This window comes from Prunus dulcis, chromosome 4 (genome assembly GCF_902201215.1).
Source record: "Prunus dulcis chromosome 4, ALMONDv2, whole genome shotgun sequence".
Lineage (NCBI taxonomy): Eukaryota > Viridiplantae > Streptophyta > Magnoliopsida > Rosales > Rosaceae > Prunus > Prunus dulcis.
Window position 1 is genome coordinate 16,316,805 of NC_047653.1, and position 27,368 is coordinate 16,344,172.

General features: G+C 36.9%; 2 protein-coding genes and 1 pseudogene across 3 annotated transcripts; 2 read left to right on the forward strand and 1 right to left on the reverse strand.

Annotated features, from left to right (window-relative positions):
- Positions 1-989: 989 nt before the first annotated feature.
- LOC117624580 (two-pore potassium channel 1-like) lies at positions 990-22,016 on the forward strand. 2 transcript variants are annotated; one of them, XM_034355910.1, is made up of 3 exons: positions 990-1,020; positions 20,576-21,463; positions 21,588-22,016. In XM_034355910.1, exons 2-3 carry the CDS (start codon positions 20,616-20,618, stop codon positions 21,748-21,750), a joined length of 1,011 nt encoding a protein of 336 aa, XP_034211801.1. In that variant the 5' UTR covers positions 990-1,020; positions 20,576-20,615; the 3' UTR covers positions 21,751-22,016. The 2 variants fall into 2 exon arrangements, with proteins under 2 accessions (XP_034211801.1, XP_034211800.1); XM_034355909.1 differs by lacking the exon at positions 990-1,020 and adding an exon at positions 19,690-19,990.
- Positions 1,222-2,421, forward strand: LOC117624579 (annotated as a pseudogene).
- A 4,666-nt stretch (positions 22,017-26,682) lies between the features above and the next one.
- On the reverse strand, positions 26,683-27,349 carry LOC117625802. The gene has a single exon (XM_034357365.1). It carries the CDS (start codon positions 27,182-27,184, stop codon positions 26,894-26,896), a length of 291 nt encoding a protein of 96 aa, XP_034213256.1. The 5' UTR covers positions 27,185-27,349; the 3' UTR covers positions 26,683-26,893.
- Positions 27,350-27,368: the final 19 nt, after the last annotated feature.

The following is a 27,368-nucleotide window of genomic DNA, read 5'->3' on the forward strand; positions in this document are numbered from 1 at the left end:
GTTAATGGAGATTCTTTTAAAATGATTTCTGGGTATTTATAAGCTTGCTTGTGGGCCGGGTCAGTTTAGATCCGCTTGGTAAGGAATAGAACTAATAGAACTCAAGTGTTTGTCAAATTTGGGCCTTTTAAACTTGGTTCTGGTGTAAAAACTAATGATATGTTTACTTTCAAGTAATCGGGGATTTTAAGAATGAGGGAATAATGAATTTGTAATGGATATCCGAATCATTCCAATTACTTATTCTATGGTAAATTTCATAATCAAATACTTTCCAAACTAGAAATCATATCAACTAGAGAGAGTAGTTGATCCAATTCCAATTCCTTATTCTCAAGTTCTTCAATTGCCCGATTCATGACTTCCCAAAGTAAACATGCCTTAAATCAGTAGCAATTGTAAACAGGGAAAATATGAGCTAATTGAACAAATGCTAAAGGTAGCAATTGGATTCAATAAAGAAAATGTGACCGACCAACCTTTATCGACCCATAAGATTAAAGCTCACGTCTTTTATTCAACAGAGTCATTTACTCTTCTTGATGGAAGTCCATTGTGAAATTCTAAATAGAGAATAGATGACTTTGTTGAGCAAATTATGAGAGTTTTATTTTGTGTCTAAAGTAAATGAGATATATTTTGATGAAAAGTCCTTTTTTTTTTTTTTTTAAAAAAAAATGAAAAGCTTGTTACATAATGACCAACGACAAACTTTAACGAATATTTTGATGAAATGCAATCACCGAGACGAAATTGATATGTGGAGTCAAAAAATTAACCATCATATTGATGGATTTAAATTCAAGGAGCATTTCTGATATAAAAAAAATTCTTAACAAAAAGCGTGCGTTGGTGTATTAATGCCGGTGCCTCGTCCACATGTTGTGGCCCATTGTCCTACACGTCGCACACGGATCAAACACAGTTGAGAGGCTTGGACTTCCAGACTGAGATCTTCCAGACGTGTGAAGAATTGAAAAGCAGAATTTGAACATGCAGCTTATTCTGGTCTGGTGGCTGGTGAGTTTTCTCTCTTAACTAACTTTGATACTTGAAACAGGGTTAGTTATTTCAGTTGGTCTGAGAGCAGCAACAACCACCCTCACTCAGCTTAAGGTTTTCATTTCGAACTGGTGTGCCATCTTTCGCAACCCGCCTAAACTGTCTAGCTTTGCAAGTCTTCTAATTTGCTGAAATCTGAATCGTGAATCGTCCTAATTAATGGCTGTGGATGATGTAAGGGAACCTTTGATTTCAGCACTAGGAGATCCTTCACCTCAAACAAATCAAAAGAAACCTATGAAGAGTAGAGAACATATCGCCGTTGCAAAAGTGCTCCTCTTGCAGAATATGTACCCTTAAAGACAACGGACACTGGCTCAGTTCCAGTTACTGAATCCATTCGTCAAAATTTACGCCCGAATTTTCAGAAAGTAGCTCTATTCTTGGCTGTCTACTTAGGCATAGGAACTATCTGCTTCTACCTCGTCAGGAACCAGATCAAGGGAGAGAAGACAAATGGAGTTCTTGATGCTGTTTATTTCTGTGTTGTGACAATAACCACTGTTGGTTATGGAGACCTAGTGCCAAACAGCATTCTTTCGAAACTACTGGCTTGTGCTTTTGTCTTCACAGGAATGGCTCTTGTTGTGTTGATCTTGAGCAAAGCAGTCGACTACTTGGTAGCAAAGCAGGAAATATTTCTTGATAAAGCCTTACATATGCATCAAAGAGTTTGTTGTATTGAAGTTCTTAAAGATGTTGAGACTAACAGTTTGAGGTACAAATGCATTGTGGCCTTTATCCTTCTTTTGGTAATCATAATTGCTGGCACAATCTTCCTAGCTACTGTTGAGAAATTGGACCTTGTGGATGCATTTTATTGCGTTTGTTCTACCATCACAACCCTGGGGTATGGAGATAAGAGCTTTTCAACTCAAGCAGGGCGTGTTTTTGCAATATTCTGGATATTGACAAGCACCATTTGTTTAGCTCAGTTTCTCCTCTACGTTGCTGAGCTAAACGCCCAGAACAGGCAAAGGGCATTGGTCAAGTGGGTTCTTTCTCGTAGGATGACAAATGTAGATTTGGAGGCAGCTGATCTTGATGGTGATGGGGTTGTTGTTGGGTATGTGGATTGTGTTTTTTTCTTCTGTTTCAAAATTATTTCCATATCATGGGCTTATTTCTGAATTCTAATTTGCTGATGGTTTCATAACAAACTTTCCATTCTCTTTCTTGTCCTTTCTTTTTCATAGGGCTGCTGAATTTATCATATATATGCTCAAAGAGATGGGGAAGATTAGCCAAGAAGATATTAGACTTGTGATGGAGGAATTCGATGATCTCGACGTTGATAAGTCAGGGACCTTGTCGACGTCAGATATAATGCTTGCTCAACCACCTCAAACAGAAAAGTGACTCTGGGATTATGCTGTGGTTTCACGTTTACCTGGAAATGCTGAGTATTCTCAAAAGTTTCCTGTTAGTTTGTGTTATGTATGTTTGCTTACCCTTTCTGTGATATAAATCTTTATACATAAGGCCATATCAGAAACACTCCCAATATATCTCTTTCCTATAAACACTTTGGTTAAAATGGTTAGACTGCCTCAAAGCATTTTAGTGATCATTGTTCATTTTGGTACGGGATTGATACCATGTGTGAAATCAACTTGCACAGTGACAATTGCTAGCATTGAAATTTTGCATTTCCATGACCACGAAAGGCTTTACTTGTCGGCGACATCTAGTCGACACACAAATTTTTGTTCCTTCATCAGATCGCAAAATAGGACTACTTCTAGCCACCTAAAGAAAGTGATTCATCCTCCAAAGTTTCAATAAATTTTTTTAAGTTTTTCTTATAATTTCCGTGGTTTTTATTCAATTTTTATCGATATCAATAATATCCCGATATTTCCATCGAAATTTCTGTACTTTGGGATATTATTAATATTGATAAAAATTGAATAAAAACCACGAAAATTATAAGAAAAACTTGAAAAAATTTCTTGAAACTTTGGAAGGATGAGGCTGGGTTTTATGTGTTGTGTTGGGCAAATGGTGTGAGGGTGGATACGAAGGATGAGGCTGCCAAAAGAAAGAGAGAGAGAGAGAGAGAGAGAGAGAGAGAGAGAGAGAGAGAGGACGAACTGATGGGGGAGGAGGAAAGGTTGCCAAATTCTGACAAAATGAGGCAGGAGAGAGAGAAAGGAGATCTAGGTTTTTTTTTTAAATATCTGTATAAAAAATTTAATTTTTTTATATTTCTTAATATTTAATTACACCTAAGCTAAAATAGTGGACCCTATGTTCGCCACGTCATCACTTAACAGAAGACCAAACGGTCAAACTGACAGAACATGTAAATTGGTCGAATTTTAAAACGTTAGGGCGTAAATTCACAAAATTAAAACCCCGTGGCCCATTTCAAGAATGACCCCAAACCTTGAGGTGGTAAAATATTGTTAGCCCCCCTTATTTTTTTTATAGTCAATTTCCCCCCTACCATTAGATTCACTTACATTTCATTCAATTAATGTTAAGAATGGTCACAAGGCATGTAACACTTAAATAATTATAAAAATAAAAATAAAAAAGTTATAAAACAATATAGAAAAATATAACAAAACAAAAACATTTCCCAGCCCCATCTTGCTCCCGCCAATCCCTAGCTTCCCCCACCATCATCCCCTATCCACCCCACCAACTCCAGCACCCTTCTTTGCCCAAAAAACCACCTTAACCTCTTGAATTCCTTATTCCACCCAACACCCAAGCCGTGTAATATCTGCGTCATACTACTCCACCAGCAACCCCCACTCGATCTTCCCATGCAAAGAGAGAGAGAAAGAGAGAGAGAGAGAGAGAGAGAGAGAGAGAGAGAGAGACACACACACACACCCCTATAAACAGAGATGTTGTGCTTGTGGGTTGTGGAATGCTTGTATTTTTCTGAATCTTTGTTGTGATTTATGGTTGGATATGCTTTGTATTGAGTTTAATTACAAGTTGGGGTTAGATTTTGGTGGTGGAGGTAACAATGAGGAAGACGTGGCTGGTTAGTTGGTCTCAGGTTGGGGTGTTGAGAAGTTCTGGGAGGGAGGGAGCAACGAGGAGGGTGGGTGCAGGAAAGGGGAGATGAGGGGAAGGGCAAGGGCTTAAAGGGATGGAGATGGCTGAGAAGTGGGGGTAACAGTAGTGGGAAAAATGACCGAATTGCCCTTATATAGCCTCACATGCTTGGCACATTATATTTTTTAACGACAAATTGGATGGAATGTGAGGAAAATTAATGACATGGGGAAAATTTGCTAAAAATAATAATTGAGGTCCTTAATTTTCTAAAAAAATAAAAGGATAAGGGATAAATCAAAAGTTATGTACAAATTCAGAGGACAAATCAACATTTTACCCTATATAGTAATTAAATAAAAAAGATTAAACACACCATAATCAATTATTTATAATGATTTACTACAATATTTTACACTTAATACCTTGCATAATAAGATACATGAGTTATTTGGTACCACATAGAGTTCCTATAAGGCTCAAATTTGAGTTATTTACACTAACTCCTACTGAAGTTTTCAGCTTTTTCACAAAATTCCTTAAGGTTTTAGAAATTATAAGAACACCCCCTGATGTTTTAAATTGTTTTCACAAAACTCCTTTTCTTTGATTTTTCATCCAAAGATTGATGATTTTATACACCAAAAAAAAAAAAAAAAATCTCCAAATGACAAATTGGCCTTTGAGGTTAGATTGCATATACTTCATTGAGGTTAATTTTGTCATTTGCATAAGTTTGTTTCCAATTAAATCAACAATTTTTGGACAAACAATCAATAAAAAGGGGTTTGTGAAAACAAACTGAAACCTCAAGGGATGTTCGTGTAATTTTTGAGACCTGATGGGGTTTTGTGAAAACACAAGAAACCTCATGGGGTGTTACTGTAAATATCTCTTCAAATTTTTTATTATTTTTATTATCTCTATATTATTAATATTGTCGATATTGTAGCGATATTTTGGCCAAATATTGCTGAAGTGAGAGAAATTATCGACATCGATATTTTTCGATATTATTGATATGTGTATGAATACGTTCCAAAATATCATTGATTCAAAAAAAATAATAATATCCTCAATATTTCGTTGATTATATCGATATTTTAGACTATGCTCGTAAGTCAAACGAAAATTATTGTGGGACTATCTATAAGAGGTTGATGACTAATCCTCATTCCCATCTAATCCTCTTGAAAATGGTGGGATTATAAGGGGTAAGTTTTAGTCATCAACCTCTTAGGAATAGTCCTCATTCATCTTCCAAGTTAGACAACAATATCCATATTATGCCTTAATTGCAAATGAAATGTAGGCATTTTGCTAGTATAGTCCAATCTAGTCTAGTCCTCCCCTAATGAACAAGGGACAAATTTTTTCTCCTCTCTCTCTCTCTCTCACTTATATAATTTTGGGCTTAACCAAGTTGGCTAGAGTGAAAATTTGGTTAAAATACATTTCCCTTATAAATAATAATAATCTTAAAAGTGTACTTTATCACTCTCAACTAATCCAACTTCTCTGATTTAGTTATTGTATTGCCCACTAATTGATCTGAAAAACAAAATAGGTGAGGGATGAGCAAACCATCACTCAGTGCATAAATTATGTACTATGCTAGTCAAGAAATGTCATTTTACACACTCTAGAAAATATAATAAAAAGATGGGTTAATTACTCAAATGGTCCTCAAATTTGTACTCGATTTATATTTTGGTCCCTAAACTAAATTATTCATTCAAGTGGTCTATCAACTCTATATTATTCAGTCCATTGGTCCCACCATATAATTTTCTATTAGATTTAACCAAATTTTAGGGTAAATATGACTTTTCATAATTAACAAATAAAAATAGGGTTAAAATACATATAAAATTAGAAAAAATTGAAGAAAAAGAGAAAAAAAAATCAGGAGACCCAAACCCAGTCCCCTTCTCCCTCCGATTTCTTCTCCCCCACTCCCCCACAAACCCCTCCCCCATTCTGTTTTCCCTCTCTCCTCTCCTATCCTCTCTCTGCCCCTCTGTCTCTCTCTCTCTCTCTCTCTCTCCAAATTCAAAAACCAACAAATTGGAAAACAAAAAATAAAAAATTCTAACATTGTTTGCATCTGTAGGTTGGTTGCAATGATGAGTTTAGAGTTTGTGGGTAAAAATAGAATGGGGCAAGAGGGGAGAAGGGTTTGTGGGGTGGGGATTCTGTTATGGTGGAATTTGGGAGGGCGGGTGGGTTGGGTGTGGCTTTATTTCTGGGTGTCTTGAGAATATTTTTCGGTGGATGAGCGGTGGTTGCTGGGTAGGGAGAAGGGTGGTGGGTGGTTTTCTCTCAACAACGAAGGGAAATCGGGGGGAAAGGGAGATGGTATGGGTGGTTGTTGAGTTGGGGTTCTGGGTTCATTAGGAGGAGGGGTTTGTGGAAGTTTTTTTTTCTCCCTTTTTCTGTATTTGCTAGATTGGGTGAAGGGTGAGGATAAGCTAGGGTTCTGGGTTCATGGGGCCTAGGGTGGATGGTGGTTGTGGGATGGGTTTGGGGTTGGAGTTTGAGAGTGGTGATCATGGGGGAATGGAGAGAGAGAGAGAGAGAGAGAGAGAGAGAGAGAGAGAGCTTTTTTCAGTTTAGGGTTTAGGGTCCTCAAACTTATACTTGATTTACACTTATTTAACACAATACAAAGGTAAAATACACTTAGGATACTAGAAATGAGTAAAGAAAAATAGAAGAAATGAAACAAAACAAGAAACCAAAGGTAAACACAAAAAACAATTTCTATTACCCCTGTATCATCTATGTATCACCACCTTATCACCTATTTGGGGAACCTAAGACGGCTATGGATGGTTTTACCCTTACATTTAATGGCAACATTGACAGAATGTAACGGTAGGACCAATTGACCGAATAATATAGAGTCGATGGACCACTTGAACGAATAATTTAATTGAGGGACCAAAATGTTAATCGGGTATAAGTTTGAGGACCATTTGAGTAATTAACCCTAAAAAGATACACAATCCAAATCATTTCACATCATTACTTCATATCTTGGTCATCATTCACAAATTGTACCTAGCACGTGACCCATTTCGGCCTCACTCCCCTATGTCTTCATCTAGTACATTTATTCTTCAGATACCCCGTCATTGAAGATCTCATGTTCCATGAATAGTACGTATTTCACAAAAACTCTAAATAATATACATTGTGTGAAATATTGCACAAATTAGACATGTTTGACTTAAAAATAGAGAGAGATTTGTAAATAGAATAAATCCATGATAATCCATGATTTTCACATTTATCACAAAATGAGAACTTTTATAACACATTAAATAACCCATTCACCATATAATGATAATTATAAAATCTTGCAAGACAATCCCACATGTTCTCTCTCTCTCTCTCTCTCTCTCTCTCTCTCTCTCTCTCTCTCTCTCTCTCTCTCAAAACACTACCACATGCTAGAAATCTATTCTAAAGAATTGGAATGAATGATTGAAGCAAGGAAGGAGGGCATTTATAGGAGGCTACAAAAGTAACAAGCATATTAGAATATTAAGGGAATAAATGACTCATTCCTTTCCACCAATGATATCATAAGTAGGGGTAGAATCACGTGGGGACTAGTGCAGTCACTAGGCCCCACTGAAATTTTATTGAAAGAAAAAAAGTACTAGTATGCAGCCCAATTTCTTCTAAGCTAAAAGTACTTTAACACATGGGCCATACCCAACAGCCAAAAGTACTATGCTACCAAAATTACCTTACCACATAAGCCCTACTTACAAGCCAAATTTCTTACAACCATACGCTACCCATTCCCAAAGGGATTAGAATTATTATCATAATTATATATTTCATTCTTGCATAAATCAATAAGGATATGCATTCTTCCCTAGAAGGAGGCATTCTTACTTCCTGCAAATTACAATTTGACACATATGCAAAAATAATTCATCAAGATTTTCTATTGGTTTGATTAATATATTGCTTTTAATTGAATGCTCATTTTGTTTTGGTTTATAAGTGTGAGAAGATGTTCATACTTGTTTCAATTTAAATTTAGTCCATATTCATGCTTCAATTATGGAAAGATTTTTCAAAAGAAAATCAAAGTCTGAGTTAGTAGAGTCTTCACCTGCAAAGAGTCAAAAGAAAAATGAAAGTAGTTCAAACCAAACTCCTACATGGTAGAATTCCATTCTAAAGAATTGTAATGAATGATTGAAGCAAGGAAGGAGGGAATTCAAAACAAAAATGAAAGTACTTCAAACCAAACTACGAAAATTAACTTGAAAAATCTGTCAGCTGATCCCGAATTACGTAATCAAATATTGAGTTACAATCCAAATGTTCAAGACCAAGTTTGAAGAGCTTATCTCCAAAAAGGTCCTTGTCAACCTCGAGGGCATAATTTTCCTTACAAAAACTTTGGAGAAAAACTAGACGGTTTAATTTTGCTTGGTTTAGTGAGTTTCAAACTTGATCAAAGTACATCATAGAAAAAGATGATGCGTTTTGATTATGTTGTTATCTCTTTAAACCTGATATTGGAGAGCAATCTCGGGGTGAATCTATTGTTGGTGTTGAAATTCCAAATTGGAAGAAAAAAGATAGACTACAAACTCATGTTGGAGGACCGAATAGTGTCCATAATAAAGCTTGAAGAAGTTGTGAGGTCTTATTAAACCAAAAGCAACATATTGAAACAATTCTCTCAAAACACTTAAACCGAGATCGAATGGATTATCAAACTCATTTAGGTGCATCAGTTGGTGTTAGTAGGATACTTTTACAACAAGGGCTGCCATTTCGTGTGCATAATGAATCTGAAAATTCAACCAATCAAGGGAATTTTCTTGTATTTTTACGATAGCTATGTCATTTCAATGATGATATAAAGCTGTCATGCTAAAAAATGCTCCTAAAAATATGAAGTTGACATCACCTGATATCCATTAGGACATTTCAAGTGCTATTTCAACTGAAATCATCAATGCAATTATCAAGGATATTGGTGATTCATTATTTGCCATTCTTATTGATGAATCATGTGACATGTCTTCAAATGAGCGAATGACAATTGTACTACGTTATGTGGATAAAGGTCATGTAATTAAGAGCTTTGTAGGTATTGTGCATGTTACAAATACTAAATCTTCCTCACTCAAGTTAGTCGTTAATGATTTCTTTTCGAGACATGAATTAAGCATCTCTAGATTGTGAGGGCAAGCTTATGATGAGGCAAGTAATATGAGAGGTGGTCTTAAAACACTCATTTTAAATGAGAATGACTCTAATTTTTATGTTCATTGTTTTGCTCATCAACTTCAAGTAGCTTTGGTAGCTGTGGCAAAGAAACATTCAAAAATTGCATATTTATTTACTATGGTTTCTAATGTGGTGAATGTTATGGGTGCATCTGCTAATCGTCATGATATGCTGAGAGAGAAGCATATTGATGTAGTTTTTGAAGCACTCAATAATAATAAGCTCTTAAGTGGGCAAGACCTGAATCAAGAACTAATCTCAAGCAGTCTAGTGATACTCAATGGAATTCTCATTATAATTGTTTAATCAGTTTGGAAAACATGTTCTCGTCTATGATAGATGTGCTTAAGATTGCAAGAACAGATGGATCAGGTTATAAACAAAAATTTGAAGCAAAGGTTCTATTGAATTTTATGCAATCATTTAGCTTCATTTCTTGTCTACACTTGATTTTAAAAAAAAATTTGGGAATCACAAACGACTTGTCTCAGGCATTACAAAAGAAAGATCAAGATATTGTGAATGTCATAGACTTGGTCAAAATATGTAAAGGAAGATTGCAAAGTACGAGAGATAATGGTTGGGATTCTTTACTTGATCAAGTTTCTTTCTTTTGGGACAAGTCTTGTATTGAAATTCCTAAAATGGATAATATTTTTTTACAGTGGAGGGAGACCAAAATGTAAAGCTCAGCCCATCACAAACTTACATCCTTATCGTGTTGATTTATTCATTAATGTCATTGATATTCAGCTCCAAGAGTTAAATGATAGGTTCAATGAGAAGAATACTGAATTACTTCTTTGTATGGCATGCTTGAGTCCAAGTAATTTATTCTCTACTTTTGATAAAGCAAAGTTGATGCGGCTTGCCCAATTTTATCCAAGTGATTTTTCTGAACATGACCTTAAGTTACTTGAAGAACAACTTGAGAATTACATTTGGGACGTGAGCTCTAACAATGAATTCACATAATTGAACAGGATTACTGATCTTGCTCAAAAGATGGTTGACAAAAAAAAAAGATTAGATCTATCCTTTAGTGTACTTGCTTCTGACACTAACAGTAATCCTACCTGTATGGACCGCAAGTGTAGAGCGAGTATTTTTTGCTATGAATATTGTGAAGAATCGGTTACGCAATCGAATGGGGGATTTGAGGATGGATGATTGCTTGGTTGCATATATTCAGAAGACATTTTTAATATATAGATGACAAGGTTGTTATGCAACGATTTCAAAATATGAAAACACAACGAGGACAATTATGATTGTAATGAATAAACAATATGATTTTTGATGTTTTGATGTCTTGTAAGTTTCAAAGTTTTTATTATTTATATTTTGTGAGAGGCTCCCAGACATATGAAGTACTAGTCTTTACAATAAATATTAAATAAGGAAAAGTCATATTAATAAATAATTAATATGTAATATGAATATTTCTTTAAAATAATAATTTTTTTTTTTATAAATAAAAAACATGTTCTTACAAAAATTAAAGTGAATTACCGTTTGTATAAATAAAATAAAATTTCTTTCACTTCTTTCTTCTTTACCGTTGAATTTTAAAATGCTAACAAATAAGAAACATGATTTTTTTTTTCTAAACAAATAGTTTTCCAATTATTAAAACTGGAAGCATTACACAAAATATATGTGCAATATCATAGAAGTTTTCTTTTTAATTCAACAATCGATGTCCATGAGCTTTCAAATAAAATTGAAGACTGAGTGATACTAGACCAAAAACTAACTAATGTGATAGAAGTAACAATGGGAAAATAAAAATAAAAATTGTGTTAGACAGCATCACTGACTTATTGTTAATTGATGTATATATCATTTATATCTCTCCAATCAACTACATTAATTGTCAATCCCTATAGATTAGGAATTCCTTTATATATATTTCCTATTGTAATGTTAGCTTGGTTGTATGTGTGTGTATGTGTGTGTATATGTGTGTATATATATATATATATTTTCCTCCAACAGTGAGAAGAATAATAATTCTAAATTCACAAACTTATATGGTATCAGCGCAAATTCTTTCCTAGGGTTTTACGTTGCTATTTTCTCTCTTCTCTTCTTTGGGTACAGCGCCATTCTTCTTTCTTCTTCTCAAGCCTGTCGCACAACACCTAAACGGCATCGCTACGTCGCTGCCCAACAATTCCAAATTTGTTGCATCAGATTCCAACCACCACAATCACAGCACCCCCCTTCCTCTATCTCTAAGATGAGTTCTTCAGCTGTTGCCTCCTCAACCGTTTCTGCCATGGCCACGTATTCTATCCTTAACATCACCCACCTTGTGATGGTGAAGCTTAATGATGATAACTATCTTTTGTGGTATCGTTAGGTTGAAGTTTTCCTTGTTAGACAAGATTTATTCAAATATATTGATGGCACTCATCTATGTCTAGCCACCTCTTCTCCTGATTATAATAATTGGGTTCGCACTGACAACACAGACAAGACTCTTGTCAGTACACTATCTGCTACTTTGTCAGAACCCATTCTTAATTCTGTAGTTGGCTGCAAAACCTCTGCCTCCATGTGGTCTTTTATCTCCAAATACTTCACTCATAAGTCAACTGCCAACTCCTCTCATCTTCGGCGTCGTCTTAATAAGATTTCTCGTGGGACTAGATTTGTCTTGGTCTTGGTGATGAGTAAGAGATGTTGGTGACAGCTCTTGAGAGCCTAGATATTCTTCCTGATTTCAGTGCTCTACGATCTCGTCTTTTGACTCAAGAGTCCCGTCGTCGACCTACCATTTCCTCTTAGCCAGTTGCCTTGCTTGCCTCCCAGCCTTCCTTCTCAAATTTTGGCTCACAAAACAATAACAGGCACAATAATTGGAACCACAAGAATAATGGTCGTCTAAACAACTCTGGTTCTCGTTCCTCAGCTTCTGGTGTCTTGGGTATAGCACCTACTGCCTCTTGTCAACTCTACCATGGCTCAAGTCATTTTGCTCCAACATGTCCTATCTGTTGGCGTAACTTGTGGATATTGACTTACTTTCCTTACACACCAAGAATTCCTATTATAATTGTAATTGATTTACTTTAATTCCTGATTTCCTACTGCAAATAGATTTAGGAATTTATTATTTACTTGCCCATTCAGGTTTCGTTGTATTATAAATATGACCTCCTACAAGGAGAAGAATACACAGAAAATTCCCACAAACAAATATTCTCTCATAGTTTTCATATTTTAGCATGGTATCAGAGCGGCGATCTTGGAATTGCTGACTCTAGTTTCAAACCCCCGCCGCTGCTATGGGGGTTGATGATTTTTTCAACCCTCATGGAGGTAGCACCACCGACTCCTTCTCTCATTCTCCACCAACCATCGTTGAGTTGAGTGCCCAGATGGCTCCGCTCCTACAGATGCAGACTTTGACCCCGAACCCGATCCAGAATCAGGATCCTTTTTTGACGACCCCGACCCCGACTCAGGCTCAGATTCCGATCTCAATTTCCTACTCAACCTGTATCCTATGCATCTTCCGCTGCACAGATTATGACTTCTAGACTAACGACCCCGACACATGGACCAGATTGCGCATATTGTGGTGATCCGAGACACACTTGTGAGACTTGTTTTAAATCGCATGGCTACCCCAATTGGTGGGCTACTCTTACAGATCGAGGACAATGCAATATGACCAGTAATGGTACTGGTTATGGATTCCATACTTCGATAAGATTGATTCCAAGAGCTGGATAATTGATTCCGGTGCAACTGATCATATGACGTTTGATCCTGATGATTTTCTGAATACTACACAACCTCGACGAACCTGTATTGCAAATGCCAATGGTGTTACTTATCCTGTGACAGGGGCTGGCACTGTTGCACTCTCATCCTCTCTCACCCTGTCTAATACTTTACTTGTTCCATCTTTATCCACTAAATTGTTGTCAGTTAGTCAGCTTACTGAACAATTGAATTGTTGTGTACTCATTTACCCGAGTTTTTGTTTGCTTCAGGATATTCACACTAAGGAGATTTTTGGTCCTAATACTTTACTTGTTCCATCTTTATCCACTAAATTGTTGTCAGTTAGTCAGCTTACTGAACAATTGAATTGTTGTGTACTCATTTACCCGAGTTTTTGTTTGCTTCAGGATATTCACACTAAGGAGATTCTTGGTCGTGGTACTAAGAGAGGGGGGCTATATTATGTCGATGACTTCAGTCCCGGCATGGCTAACAGCGTGACACATCCCTTTGATAGCAAACAAAAGCAAATCTGGTTGTGGCACCATCGATTGGGACATCCGTCTTTTAGTTATATGAAGCATCTTATACCAGATTTATTCTCAGGTTTCAAGGACTCTGACTTCACATGTGATACTTGTATTTTGGCCAAGAGTCACCGTGTGCCCTACCCGTTGAGTACGAACAAGTGTACTACTCCATTTACGTTAATTCATTCTGATGTCCGGGGACCTTCTCCTATCACTGCTCCTTCTGGTGTTCGATGGTTTGTCACATTCATCGATGATTGTACACGGATGACATGGCTTTATTTGCTGAAGAATAAAAACGAAGTGTTTTCCTTTTCAGTCCTTCCACAAACAGATGAAAACTCAGTTTAATGCTCAAATCCAGATTCTTCGCTCGGACAATGGTGGAGAATTTGTCAATCATGACTTTCAGACTTACTTCCAACAACATGGAATTATCCATGAGACGACTTGTCCTCAGACACCACAACAAAATGGTGTTGCTGAACGAAAGAATCGACATCTTCTTGAAACCGCCCGAGCACTTCTGATTGGCGCTCATGTTCCTCGCCATCACTGGGATGATGCTATTGTCACCGCAGTTCATCTGATCAACCGCATGCCTTCTGGTGTACTGACCTTTAAAACTCCCTTACAGGTGCTTGCACAACACAGACCTCTGCCTTCTGTTTTGGTACTCACACCCCGAATCTTTGGATGTGTGGCTTTTGTTCATCTCCACAAAAATCAACGTAGCAAACTTGATCCATGTGCGCTTTGTTGTGTTTTTGTGGGTTATGCCACTCATCAGAAAGGCTACCGCTGTTATCACCCTCCTACCCAACGAACCTATGTCACTTTGGATGTGACCTTTCTGGAATCTGAGCTGTTCTTCCATGACCCATCATCCAATTCTACACTTCAGGGGGAGATACGAAGTGAAGAGCAGAATTGGAGCAACTTGGAAAATAAAGAAATTCTCCTTTGTACAGAAATGATTGATCATTCCGAGTCTGGAGCACGAGATTACTCTCTGTCGAAAAGCGACCAATCGCCCATTCATAGCGATCAATTGCCTGACCCACCTGATCCATGCGAAGATATTTCTGATCCGAGTCTCACACCTACAGACAATATAGAACAACAAGATGAAGACCCCCCCTCTAACTCAACAGTACCAACAGACCAATCTCCTGAGAATATCCTTGAGGTAACTACTCCTACTAGACTTGTGCATTTAGATGATAAAACTATTGGATATCAATTACCTTTCAGGCAAAATCGTGGGAAGCCACCAAACCGTTATTCACCTGATATTGGCAAGACATCCAAGTATCCAATTGCAAATCATGTATCCACTGAGAAGCTGTCTGAACCACTCAAGGCTTTTGTGCATCAGTTGTCTGCTATCCATATTCCAACCAAGGTCTCTGAAGCATTGAAAGATCCTAAGTGGGTCCAAGCTATAAAAGAGGAGATGAAAGCCCTTGAGAAAAATCAGACTTGGACATTGGAGACTATACCCCGAGAAAAAAAGACTATCGGATGTAGATGGGTGTTTACTATAAAACACAATGCAGATGGATCTATCGAGCGATACAAGGCAAGACTTGTGGCAAAAGGATACACACAGACCTATGGTATAGACTATGAAGAAACCTTTGCTCCAGTTGCAAAGTTAAACACCGTCAGAGTCTTATTGTCCCTTGCAGCTAATTTGGATTGGCCACTACACCAGTTTGATGTAAAGAATGCTTTTCTACATGGCGAACTCACGGAGGAGGTGTACATGGACATTCCTCCTGGATATAATACTACTCAGACTGGAACAGTTTGCAGGTTACGAAAAGCATTGTATGGATTGAAACAATCACCACGTGCATGGTTTGGACGGTTCACCATGGCAATGAAGAACAATGGTTTCAAACAGTGCAACTCAGATCATACTCTGTTCTTGAAACATCGAAAAGGGAAGGTAACAGCATTAATAATCTATGTTGATGATATGATTATTACTGGGAATGATAAACAGGAAATATCACAGCTACAAGACTATCTGGCTACGGAGTTTGAGATGAAGGATCTAGGTGGACTCAAGTATTTCTTGGGAATTGAGGTGGCTCGATCGCAGCAAGGCATATTTCTCTCTCAAAGGAAATATGTCTTAGACTTGTTGACAGACACAGGAATGCTAGATTGTAAACCTGCGGACCCTCCTATTGTTCAGAATCATCATCTTGGAGAATATCCGGATCAAGTTCCAACTAACAAAGAAAGATACCAAAGGTTAGTGGGAAGATTGATCTATTTGTCACATACTCGACCAGACATTGCTTATGCGGTGAGCGTTGTCAATCAATTTATGCACTCTCCAAGTGAAGACCATATGAATGCAGTTCTTCGGATACTTAGATATTTGAAGTCTGCACCTGGAAAAAGGACTTATGTTCTCAAAGCATGGTCATCTAAATATTGATGGTTATTCAGATGCAGATTGGGCAGGTAATGTAACAGATAGAAAATCCACATCGGGTTACTTCACATTCTTGGGAGGTAATTTGGTGACATGGACAAGCAAGAAACAGAATGTAGTAGCTTTATCCAGTGCAGAAGCCGAGTTCAGAGGCATGACTAAAGGGATTTGTGAACTTCTTTGGTTAAGAAAGTTGCTTACTGAACTTGGGTATAAACCTACATCCACAATGAATCTCTTTTGTGACAACAAGGCTGCTATAGCCATTGCACAGAATCCGGTTCAGCATGATCGTACTAAACATGTTGAGGTGGATCGACACTTCATCAAACAAAAGCTTGAGGTTAAAGTGTTTCAGTTTCCTTTTGTGAAATCCGAGGATCAATTGGCGGATATTTTGACAAAGGCGATTTCCAGTAAAGCATTCCACAATTCACTAGATCAGTTGGGCATTGGCGACATCTATGCACCAACGTGAGGGGGAGTGTTGGCGTGACTTGTGGATATTGACTTACTTTCCTTACACACCAAGAATTCCTATTATAATTGTAATTGATTTACTTTAATTCCTGATTTCCTACTGCAAATAGATTTAGGAATTTATTATTTACTTGCCCATTCAGGTTTCGTTGTATTATTAACATGACCTCCTACAAGGAGAAGAATACATAGAAAATTCCCACAAACAAATATTCTCTCATAGTTTTCATATTTTAGCACTATCCTCTCTCAATTTTCCCATCCACATGTGGCCAACTCCTTGCACACTACATTTACTGGATTACTGATTGCAGGACAGCCGCAGACCACTCCTTCACCTAGTCCCATTTATACCACTCCTTCTCTGCATGACCCTTCTTGGGATCCTGACACAGGTGCCAGCACTCACATGATTGGGAATCCAAGCCCTCTGCAGCAACGCCTCTTGTACAATGGTCATGATACAGTTCACCTTGGCAATGGAGATCATATATATGCCTATTTCCTATACGGGTAACATGTCACTCTTCATTGGCTCCAACTATTTCCAATTAAACAATTTTTATACGATTCCTTCCATGCGTAAAAATCTTCTGTCTATTGCACAACTCTGTCGTGATAATAATGTTTCGTGTGCCTTTAATTCTCAACACTTTTATATTTTTGATCGCTCTAATGGTTCTCTCCTCTTTCAGGGCCTATGTAAGAACGGTCTTTACAAGCTTCCATCTCTTCCATCTCGTATTACGTGTTTATCTGCTTCTCTTTAGTCATCATCTATATGGCACAATCGCTTAGGTCATCCTTCTAGTAAAATAATGTCATTTTTGGGCAAAAATCACTTGTTAAGTTCCCAATTTAAATTCCAAAAATCCTTTTGTAAAGGTTGTGCCTTGGGTAAATCCTCATTTAGGTCGTCTCTACATATCTCGCCATGTTCGCTTTGATGAGCATTCATTTCCCTTTGTTGCAAATAAATGTCTGCCTCATCCTAGTTAATGGGTTGCAGTCCCCGTTTCACCTGTTGTGTCCCTTCCTGCTACTTTGCCACATCCCACCTTGCCACCAGCTACACAAGCATCATCTTCACCACATGTGGCCCTTATTCGGACATACCAGCGCCGCCCACGTCCACCTCCTAATTCGCAATCTGATTCTGGTTCACCTGTTTTTGTGCGCCATCCTATGCTTACTTGCCACCAAGCTGGTACTCTTCACCCTTAAGTTCGCACTGACGGCCCCATTCGGTATCCTATTCTCTGTGCTTTGTTGGCTCATGCTTCTCTTACTCTCGAAGAACCCACTTGTTTCTCGCAGGCTATTCGTTTTCCTGAATGACGTGAGGCCATGGTTACTGAATTTAATGCTCTTCTTAAAAATCAGACATAGGTTCTTGTTTCTCATTCTCAGCAACATGTGGTTGGATGTAAGTGGGTTTTTAAGCTTAAAGGGAAATCAGATGGGTCTATAGAGAGGTACAAGGCTCGCCTTGTTGCTAAGGGGTTCCATCAACAACCTCGTTTTGATTTTGATGAGACCTTTAGTCCTCTGGTGAAGCCCACAACAGTTCAGACCGTTCTTGCTCTAGCAGTTTCCTTTGGTTGGCCTCTTCGTCAACTGGATGTGAAGAATGCATTTCTTCATGGTTATTTGGACATTACTGTTTTTATGTCTCAGCCTATGAGGTTTGTTGATCCAGCATGCCCTACTCATTTATGCCGGCTTCATTAAGCCATTTATGGTCTTAAGCATGCTCCTTGTGCTTGGTTTTAGTAACTTAGTGATTTTTAACTCCAATTTGGGTTTGTCTAGAGTCGAGCTAATCCCTCTTTATTTATCTTTCACTGCTCTTCTAACATTATGGTTCTCTTATTGTATGTTGATGATATTGTTATGACAAGGAATCAGCCCTATCTCATCTCCTCATTTGTTCTTTCACTTGGTCAAGAGTTTAAACTTACTAATATGGGTCCGCTCTCTTATTTCTTGGGGATTGAAGCCACCTCTACCACCTCTGGCCTCCTTCTCTCACAAACCAAGTACTCCAGTTTGTGCATCTCGTCAGCTATCCTCTCTTGATGGTGAGTTACTTTCTGATGCAACTGAGTAGAGGCAGCTTGTGGGCTCCTTTCAATATCTCACTTTCACTGTACCCGACATCTCATTTGCCATTCATCATATTGCTCAATTTATGAGCGCTCCTCGTTCTCCTCACTTGGTTGCTACTAAGCGTATTCTTCGTTATTTGAAGAGCACTCTTGGTTTTGGTCTTTCCTTTCATCAGTCTTCGAGCCCCCTTGCTCTTCGGGGTTTCTCTGATTCTGATTGGTCTGGTTGTCCTGATACATGTCATTCGACCACTAGTTTTTGTGTGTTTCTTGGTTCCAACCTTATTTCTTGGTGTGCTAAGAAACAATCAACAGTTTCTCGCTCCTCTGCTGAAGCTGAATATCGCTCTCTGGCTCATGTTTGTGCATACACTATATGGATCTCTCATCTCCTTCATAAGTTGGCACTTCCTCCTTCTGGACCAACCTTATTGTTGTGTGACAATCTCAGCACTACCTATATGGCTTCCATATATGGCTTCCAATTCGATGTTTCATGCTCGCACTAAACATATTGAACTCGATTACCACTTCATTTAGGAGCACATTATCTCTGGCTCTCACCAAGTTCAATTTGTTTCCTCTTCTGATCAGCTCGCTGACATCCTCACCAAAGGCCTTTATACGCATCGTTTCTAGCTCCTTCGTTCAAATCTCGTCTCTTTCACATCGTCGGATTTGCGAGGGAGTGTTAGACATCATCCCTGATTTATAGCTAATTGATTTAAGCAAAGAGCGAGAGTTTTATTTTGCCTCTTGAGCAAATGAGCTATATTTCGATGAAAATATATTTTTAAAGCTTAACACACGACCAGTTTTAATGAGACTCTTGATGAAATGCAATGACAGAAATCAAATTCAGCTTTAGAGAAAGAAAAAAAATGAAGGATCATATTGATGAATTTGAAAATTGAAGGACTATAATGAGAATGTTTAAAAAATTTCAAGGACGATTTATGATAAACAAATTCTTAAGAAAAAGTGTTGTGTATTAATGTCGCTGCCTCCTCATGTTGCGGCCCATCGTCCTACACGTCGCACACGGATCAAACGCAGTTGAGCCTTGGACTTTTGGAGGTTCGATCCAACGATCCATCCACTGCATTTAATAATAAAAAATTTACAGAATAATTTACAACGATCCGGCCAGCCGCAAAACATGTCTGTCTTAATCTTTCCCAAATAAACAAAAACACAAATTCCATCCTATTTTTTTGGTTTAAAGAAAAAGAAAGAAGTACGAGGCGGAATGATGAAAGTCCGGCGACTGAGATCTTCCAGACCTGTGAAGAATTGAGAAGCAGAATCCGAACATGCAGCTTATTCTGGTCTGGTCGCTGGTGAGTTCTCTCTCTTAACCGACTTTGATACTTGAAACAGAGTTAGTTATTTCAGTTGGTCTGAGAGCAGCAACAACCCTCACTACTCAGCTTAAGGTTTTCATTTCATCACTGCACTAAAAAATTCACTATGAGATTGATCACTGATTGTGCATTTACCAATTATGATTATGCAGAATTATGGTGAATCACTGAATATTGGTTTATGGGTTTTTGTTTTTGTTTTTTTTGGTTTATGGGCTTATAGTTGCTTAAATATTTATGTTGTTTTGAGATAAATCTAGTTTCTATACGCTGTCAAACTTTTTTTAACTGGATTTTGTAATGAAATCTGGGAATGAGAATTCACTATTTTGATTGAAGATGAAAATTGAGGTTTAGTTTTAGGGGTAATTGATTAATGCAATCTTAGTATTGTGTTGTGCCTGTAGAAAGTTGTTTTCAAACAACGCTTCAAAGATGGTAGATCAACTAAATAACATACTTGCTGGTAACTAATTGTTAAATCAGTCGGTTCATTAAAAGATTCTAGCTTCTAGCTGGCGTGCTATATTTCGCAACCTGCCTAAGCTTCTAGCTTTGCAGGTCATGTAATTTGCTGAAATCTGAATCGTGAATCGTCCTAATGGCTATGGATGATGTGAGAGAACCTCTGAAGGGTAGAAAATTTCGCCGTTGTAGAAGTGCTCCTCTTGCAGAGCATGTACCCTTAGAGACAACCAATGGCTCAGTTCCAGTTACTGAATCCATTTTTCGAAATTTACACCCGAGTTTTCGTAAAGTATGTATATTCTTGGCTTTCTACTTAGGCATAGGAACTATCTGCTTCTACCTCGTCAGGAACCAGATCAAGGGAGAGAAGACAAATGGAGTTCTTGATGCTGTTTATTTCTGTATTGTGACAATGACCACTGTTGGATATGGAGACCTAGTGCCAAACAGCATTCTTTCGAAACTACTGGCCTGTGCTTTTGTCTTCACAGGAATGGCTCTTGTTGGGTTGATCTTGAGCAAAGCAGCTGACTACTTGGTCGAGAAGCAGGAAATATTGCTTGCTAAAGCCTTACATATGCATCAAAAAGTTGGTCATATTCAAGTTCTTAAAGATGTTGAGACTAACAGTTTGAAGTACAAATGCATTGTGGCCTTTATCCTTCTTTTGGTACTCATAAGTGCTGGCACAATCTTCCTAGCTACTGTTGAGAAATTGGACCTTGTGGATGCATTTTATTGCGTTTGTTCTACCATCACAACCCTGGGGTATGGAGATAAGAGCTTTTCAACTCAAGCAGGGCGTGTTTTTGCAATATTCTGGATATTGACAAGTACCATTTGTTTAGCTCAGTTTTTCCTCTACATTGCTGAGCTAAACTCCCAGAGCAGGCAAAGGGCATTGGTCAAGTGGGTTCTTTCTCGTAGGACGACAAATGTAGATTTGGAGGCAGCTGATCTTGATGGTGATGGGGTAGTTGGGTATGTGGATTGTGTTTTTTTTTCCCAAAATTATTTCCATATTATGGGCTTATTTCTTAATTCAAATTTGCTGATAGTTCATAACAAACTTTCCATTCTCTTTCTCGTCCTTTCTTTTCCATAGGGCTGCTGAATTTATCATATATAAGCTCAAAGAGATGGGGAAGATTAGCCAAGAAGATATTAGACTTGTGATGGAGGAATTCGAAGATCTTGACGTTGATCAGTCAGGAACCTTGTCGTTATCAGATATAATGCTTGCTCAACCACCTTCGACAGAAAAGTAACTCTGGCATCATGCTGGTTTTCATTCTGAGAAGTGTCTCGTAAGATTGTAATATGTATGATTGCTTACCCTTTCTCTGATATAAATTTTATACATGAGGCCATATCAGAAACATTCCAATATATCTCTTCCTTATAAACACTTTGGTTAAAAATGGTTAGACTGCCTCTAAGCATTTTAGTGATCATTGTTCATTTTGGTTTACTGGATTCATACAATGTGTGAAACCAACTTGCATAATGACAATTGTGACATTGAAATTTCGCATTTCATGACCGCGAAAGTCTTTACTTGTCAGCGGCATCTAGCGGACACAAATTTTTTTTCTCCATCACATGCAAAATAGGACTGCTTCTAGCCAACAATAGAAAGAGATTGATCAAAATGGGAATCAGCCTTTTTGTATTTTAATGAGAGATTAGGTGGTTAAACTTTGGGTTACTTAGAGCATCTACAGTGGGCTCCCTAAACCACCTCCTTAGACAAATTTTAGGAAGGAATTGTAAAAATACAACTCCAACCATGCTCCCTATTCACCTCCTAAAATAGGAAATCCTCTAGGAGCTCCTAAATCTGAGGAGAGAGAGAACTTCCTGTAGCTCCCTATAATTTAATGCTGCTTTATTTAATGAGTATTTCAAACCTTTATTTAATGCTAACTATTTTTTATTTTATTTTTTAATAAAGATGGACCAATCAAAAAACAGTTATAGCATTTACGACTTCCTAAATTAGAGAGCATGATTGAAGTTTAAATTTTATAGAGAGCTCCTAAAATAACTTTTATATGTTTTTAGCTAAAATTTAACTAAAAAATAGAGCATCCACAATGGGCTTCCTAACTACATCCTTAGATAAATTTTAGAGAGGATTTGGAAAAATACAACTTCAACCATGCTCCTCCTTATCCACCTCTTAAAATAGGGAGACCTCTAGGAGCTCCTAAATCTGAGGAGAGAGAAAGGACTCCTAGTGGCTCCTTATAATTTAATGCTGGAGTATTTCAAATCTTTAATTAATATTTATTATTTTTATATTATTTTTTAATAGAGATTGACCAATTAAAAAAGAGTTATAGTATTTATGACTCCCTAAACTAGAGAGCATGATTGGAGTTTAAATTTTATAAAAAGCTCCTAAAATAACTTTTAGGGTGCATTTTTGCTCACCACCTTAACTCTAGGTGTACCTTCACCACCCCTTTCAAAAGTTGACACATGTCCATGGATTTAACTATAGTTAATTCTTTATTTATTTATTTATTTGATAACATTATTATGAGAGAGAAACAATACTTCAATAAGATTTTTCCTGATTTACCCTTATTAACCTAGCAAACTTTCCACTTTTCTAAATTAATTAACAACTACCCAAATAAATAATTGGCAATTGGCTTTATGTCCCATGCTTTAATATGAATATCAATTCACAGGCTTCAATACTTTGAAGAACACACCCAGATACTTTGAATCTCAATTGGCTTTAGTTAACCTCTTTTATACACGCCCAAAAGTTACACTGCTCTTCAATATATTATTACGTTGCAATTTCTCAATATCCTTGAACCTGTTTTCTTTCTTCAACCGATGAGTTAATTATGATGTTGCAAGTTTCCAACCAAATAATTTTAACGTTGCAAGTTCTGGACTAATTAATTCTAGTTTTATTATTCTGAATAAAGCTTACTCCATAGGAGCAAAATATATTGGAGTTGTGGAAATTCCAAAAACGATGAAGGAACCAAGCTCTGCAATAATACCCTTTATTGTCTCATTCCTTTTGCTCTGCAGTATGGTTCATTCTATCATTCATTTCTGTGCTAGTCGTGATCCACCAGTAAAGATGATACCAACATCATGGACTAAAATAATTAAATAATGCAGAGCAATCACCAAAGTATAAAAAATAATCAAGCAATACAAAGTACTAAAAAAAAAAGAAGAAGAAAAAGCAGCATAGATTATTACCTATCTTTCACTGAACAAATGGAGGAAGCTTGCAATTGAAGAGCAGTGTAACTTTTGGGTGTGTATAAAAGGAGTTAACTAAAGCCAATTGAGATTCAAAGTATCTGGGTGTGTTCTTCAAAGTATTGAAGCCTGTGAGTTGATATTCATATGAAAGCACGGGACATAAAGCCAATTGCCAATTATTTATTTGGGTAGTTGTTAATTAATTTAGAAAAGTGGAAAGTTTGCTAGGTTAATAAGGGTAAATCAGGAAAAATCTTATTGAAGTATTGTTTCTCTCTCATAATAATGTTATCAAATAAATAAATAAATAAATAAATAATTAACTATAGTTAAACGTATGGACATGTGTCAACTTTTGAGATGGGTGGTGAGAGTACACCTAGGGTTAAGGTGCTGACCAAAAATGCACCCTAACTTGTATATGTTTTTAACTAAAATTTAACTAAAAATAGAAAGCATGATTGTGGATGCTCTTATACAATATTATCTACTTTTACATTCATGTTTTTACTTGAAAGGAAAGGATATGTTTTCTTTGAGTAAGACACCTTTGTGTATGCAATGGCCCATAAGACAATTCATACTTGAGTCATTCTATAGTGAAGGTCTTATAAATAGTCCATAGGTGATGTCTTATCTTTTAACCGTTAAATCAAACTAATTAATTTAATCTAATAATTAATGAATTTGATTCAACAATTAAAAAATACGATCTCACCTAATTACAATATATAAAGCCCTCAGAATTCTTGATTCATACTTTGATGGTAATTATCTTGTGGGTCTGAGCCCGGCAATCACCTCAAACTCAAAGCAATGCCTCACTCGGATGTCAAACTGAAATGATTGTAGGGCGCACACATGATGTGGTCCCCACACACCTTATGGATAATCATTCAATTTCTTGAACTCTTTCGCAGCAGCTAGAAGGGGCCATAATCCAGTGGATCCACTTTTAGGTACCATCACATCATACGCCTCTATTCCCACTTATTACATGTCCTACAATATACTTTGATAGAATATTACGGTGTGCCATTGCAGTTATGTGAACAATTTTTTGTGTTTTCTGATTTGAGAATTAATAGGCAAGGGATTTCAATACCCCTCTTTTAGCCCTCCTATAGCACGATTGTTTTTTTTTTTTTTTTTTTTTTGGAGTCATATAGCACGACACGAGTGTGTTAGTGCGGGAAAATTGTAAAATATTAAGTTTGAAGTGCATATAGCGAAAATATGAATCGAAAAATCGCTAACTAATTTAATAAATACAGTTGTGTGGATATTTATAGGTCATTGATTAGTATGAAACTTGAATAAGCCATTTGATTTATTTGGAATACTAAAGAACTATTGAATTGGTGTGGGAGTTAAATACACTTCGACAGCTTTTAAATCCCCTCTAATGAGTTAAATATGTTAGTGTAATAGTTTGAAGTATTTACTTCTTCAGGTAAGGTCATGGGTTCGAGTCTTAGCATTTGTGTTGTGTGTGTGAGTTTAATTTGTTATCGCCCCTTTCAATAGGAAATGTCCTCAACCCAAAAAAAAAAAAAAAACACTTCTGCTTCTATAATACTGTGATAGTTTAAATTATCGCTTTGTATTAAAAAAAACTCTCACATTTAAATCACCGATTCTAACAAATTTACTAATACTATAGTAGCAATTGTATAACAAACAGAGAGGAGAGTACAATTTTGAAATTTCAAAACCTTTTTGGACCTAAAGATTGGCCCCTCCCCTACTTGACTTTATCGTACAATTAGACTAATACAAGAAAACAAAAAAAAAATTGTCGGTGTCAATGGTTTGGAAAAATTAGGGAATCTGTGCACAGTACACAAATTTAGGGCTTATCTGGAAGACTGGAACTGCAATATTAAAATTTAAAATTTAAAAATAAGAAAAAGCAGAAAAATAATTGAAAAACTAAATACCCTAAGCACAAAATTACAAACAATTACAACAAAAAGAAGATAATGAAATGGGCATTATCAGCCCACTAGATCCATTACTCGTTAATCACATCGTGGGAGACTTCGACATTGCGTCCAGTCACGACCACTCGCCTCCCAAAAAGTTCCCAGTGTGCAAAATCCGCATCTTATTCTCTTTACAGATTACATCCCCCTCACTTACGCCATGAATGTTACACACGGAGATATTTCAAATCAATCACGCATTTTTATTATTGTATAGCGATATTCCACATCAATCATGCACTATTATACAAAGTTAAGATTATAACACATGAGACAGGACGTGATATTTTGAAATACCACCAAATAAAACCATTCCAAGCAACTTTCTTTTTCTCAAATAATCATTCTGCATTATTTTTTTTAAAGTATAAATCAATGACGGATTTAGGATTTGATAGTGAGCTAGGCAAACTTATTTACTAATGCATCTCTATACATAAATTAAAGTTTAACAAAAATAAAAACTACAAGAAAATACAATGCAATAAAAAATAACACTATTTAAATATAAAATTTTATCCTACGAAAAATTTAGAAGTCTTAAATTCTTAACTTATCTATGCATTAATGTTATTATTAGCAAATTCTCTTTTATATATGTTAAGTACATATGCATCAAATTTTATTTTTTTTGAAAATTCTCGGCCGGGTGGCCGCTTAGCCGAAAAAGGATTGAATCTGCCCTTGCGATAGTCTAAACTACAGGGAGAGAAATGCTTCTCTCACACACACACTATCACTGTGTTATAGGAGTTCAAACATAAAAACACTAATTTGCAAGTCAATGTCATTTTTCATTGGACTAAACCCAGTTGGGGTTCTACATAATATTTTAATACCTTAAAATGAGTCGAAAAACACTAGTGCGAGTGCTTAACAAAAAGTTAATAGGTTAGTTTAGTTAATCGTCGAAAAAATTACTTAATAAAAAATTAGATTAATCGCATGATATCAACTGTGCTAAAAAGAGAAATGTAGCTACCAATGTAAGTAATAATTGTGACAATAATAAAAGAAAGCCAAAATGAAAGGGACCCATATGTCAATTAAGGACATTATTCTTCCCAGAATTTACCGTCAACTATATTTGTCAACTACAACCCGAAAGGAAAAGAAAAAAAAAACAAGCAAAAAGGAAAAAGTTAGAAATTACAGAGAGAAAAAATAAAATTTCTGATCTTTTTCCTCAACTCTGGCTCTGCTCCGCGGACTTGTAACTTTCTACGACGTGTTCCGGTTGCCCGGCGACATAATCCAGGAGGCCTTCACCGGAAGCCTCGGTAACCGGTAACGTGGTCTTCCCGAAGACAACAACAGCGAAGAGAAAGAGAGCGGTGGAGAGGAAGAGAGGCCAAAAGTAAGCCAAAATGGTCAGAAATCTGGGTGCTATGAGGGTTATGGCGTAAAGGGTAAGGCACAAAATGAGTGCAAAGAGGAAGTGGAACTTGAACTTGAGAAGCTTTTCTGGGATCTCCATGGGTTGGGTTTTGAGCAGATTGAAGGTTTGGGTTGGATTTTTGTAGACACAGAGAGACAGAGAGAGAGAGAGAGAGAGAGAGAGAGAGAGGTTATCTCTCGGTGCAGAGATTCTCTGGAGGGGAGAAATGCTCTGTCTCCTAAACTTTTGTTTTGGAGTGAAAATTTATTTAATTTCCCACAGG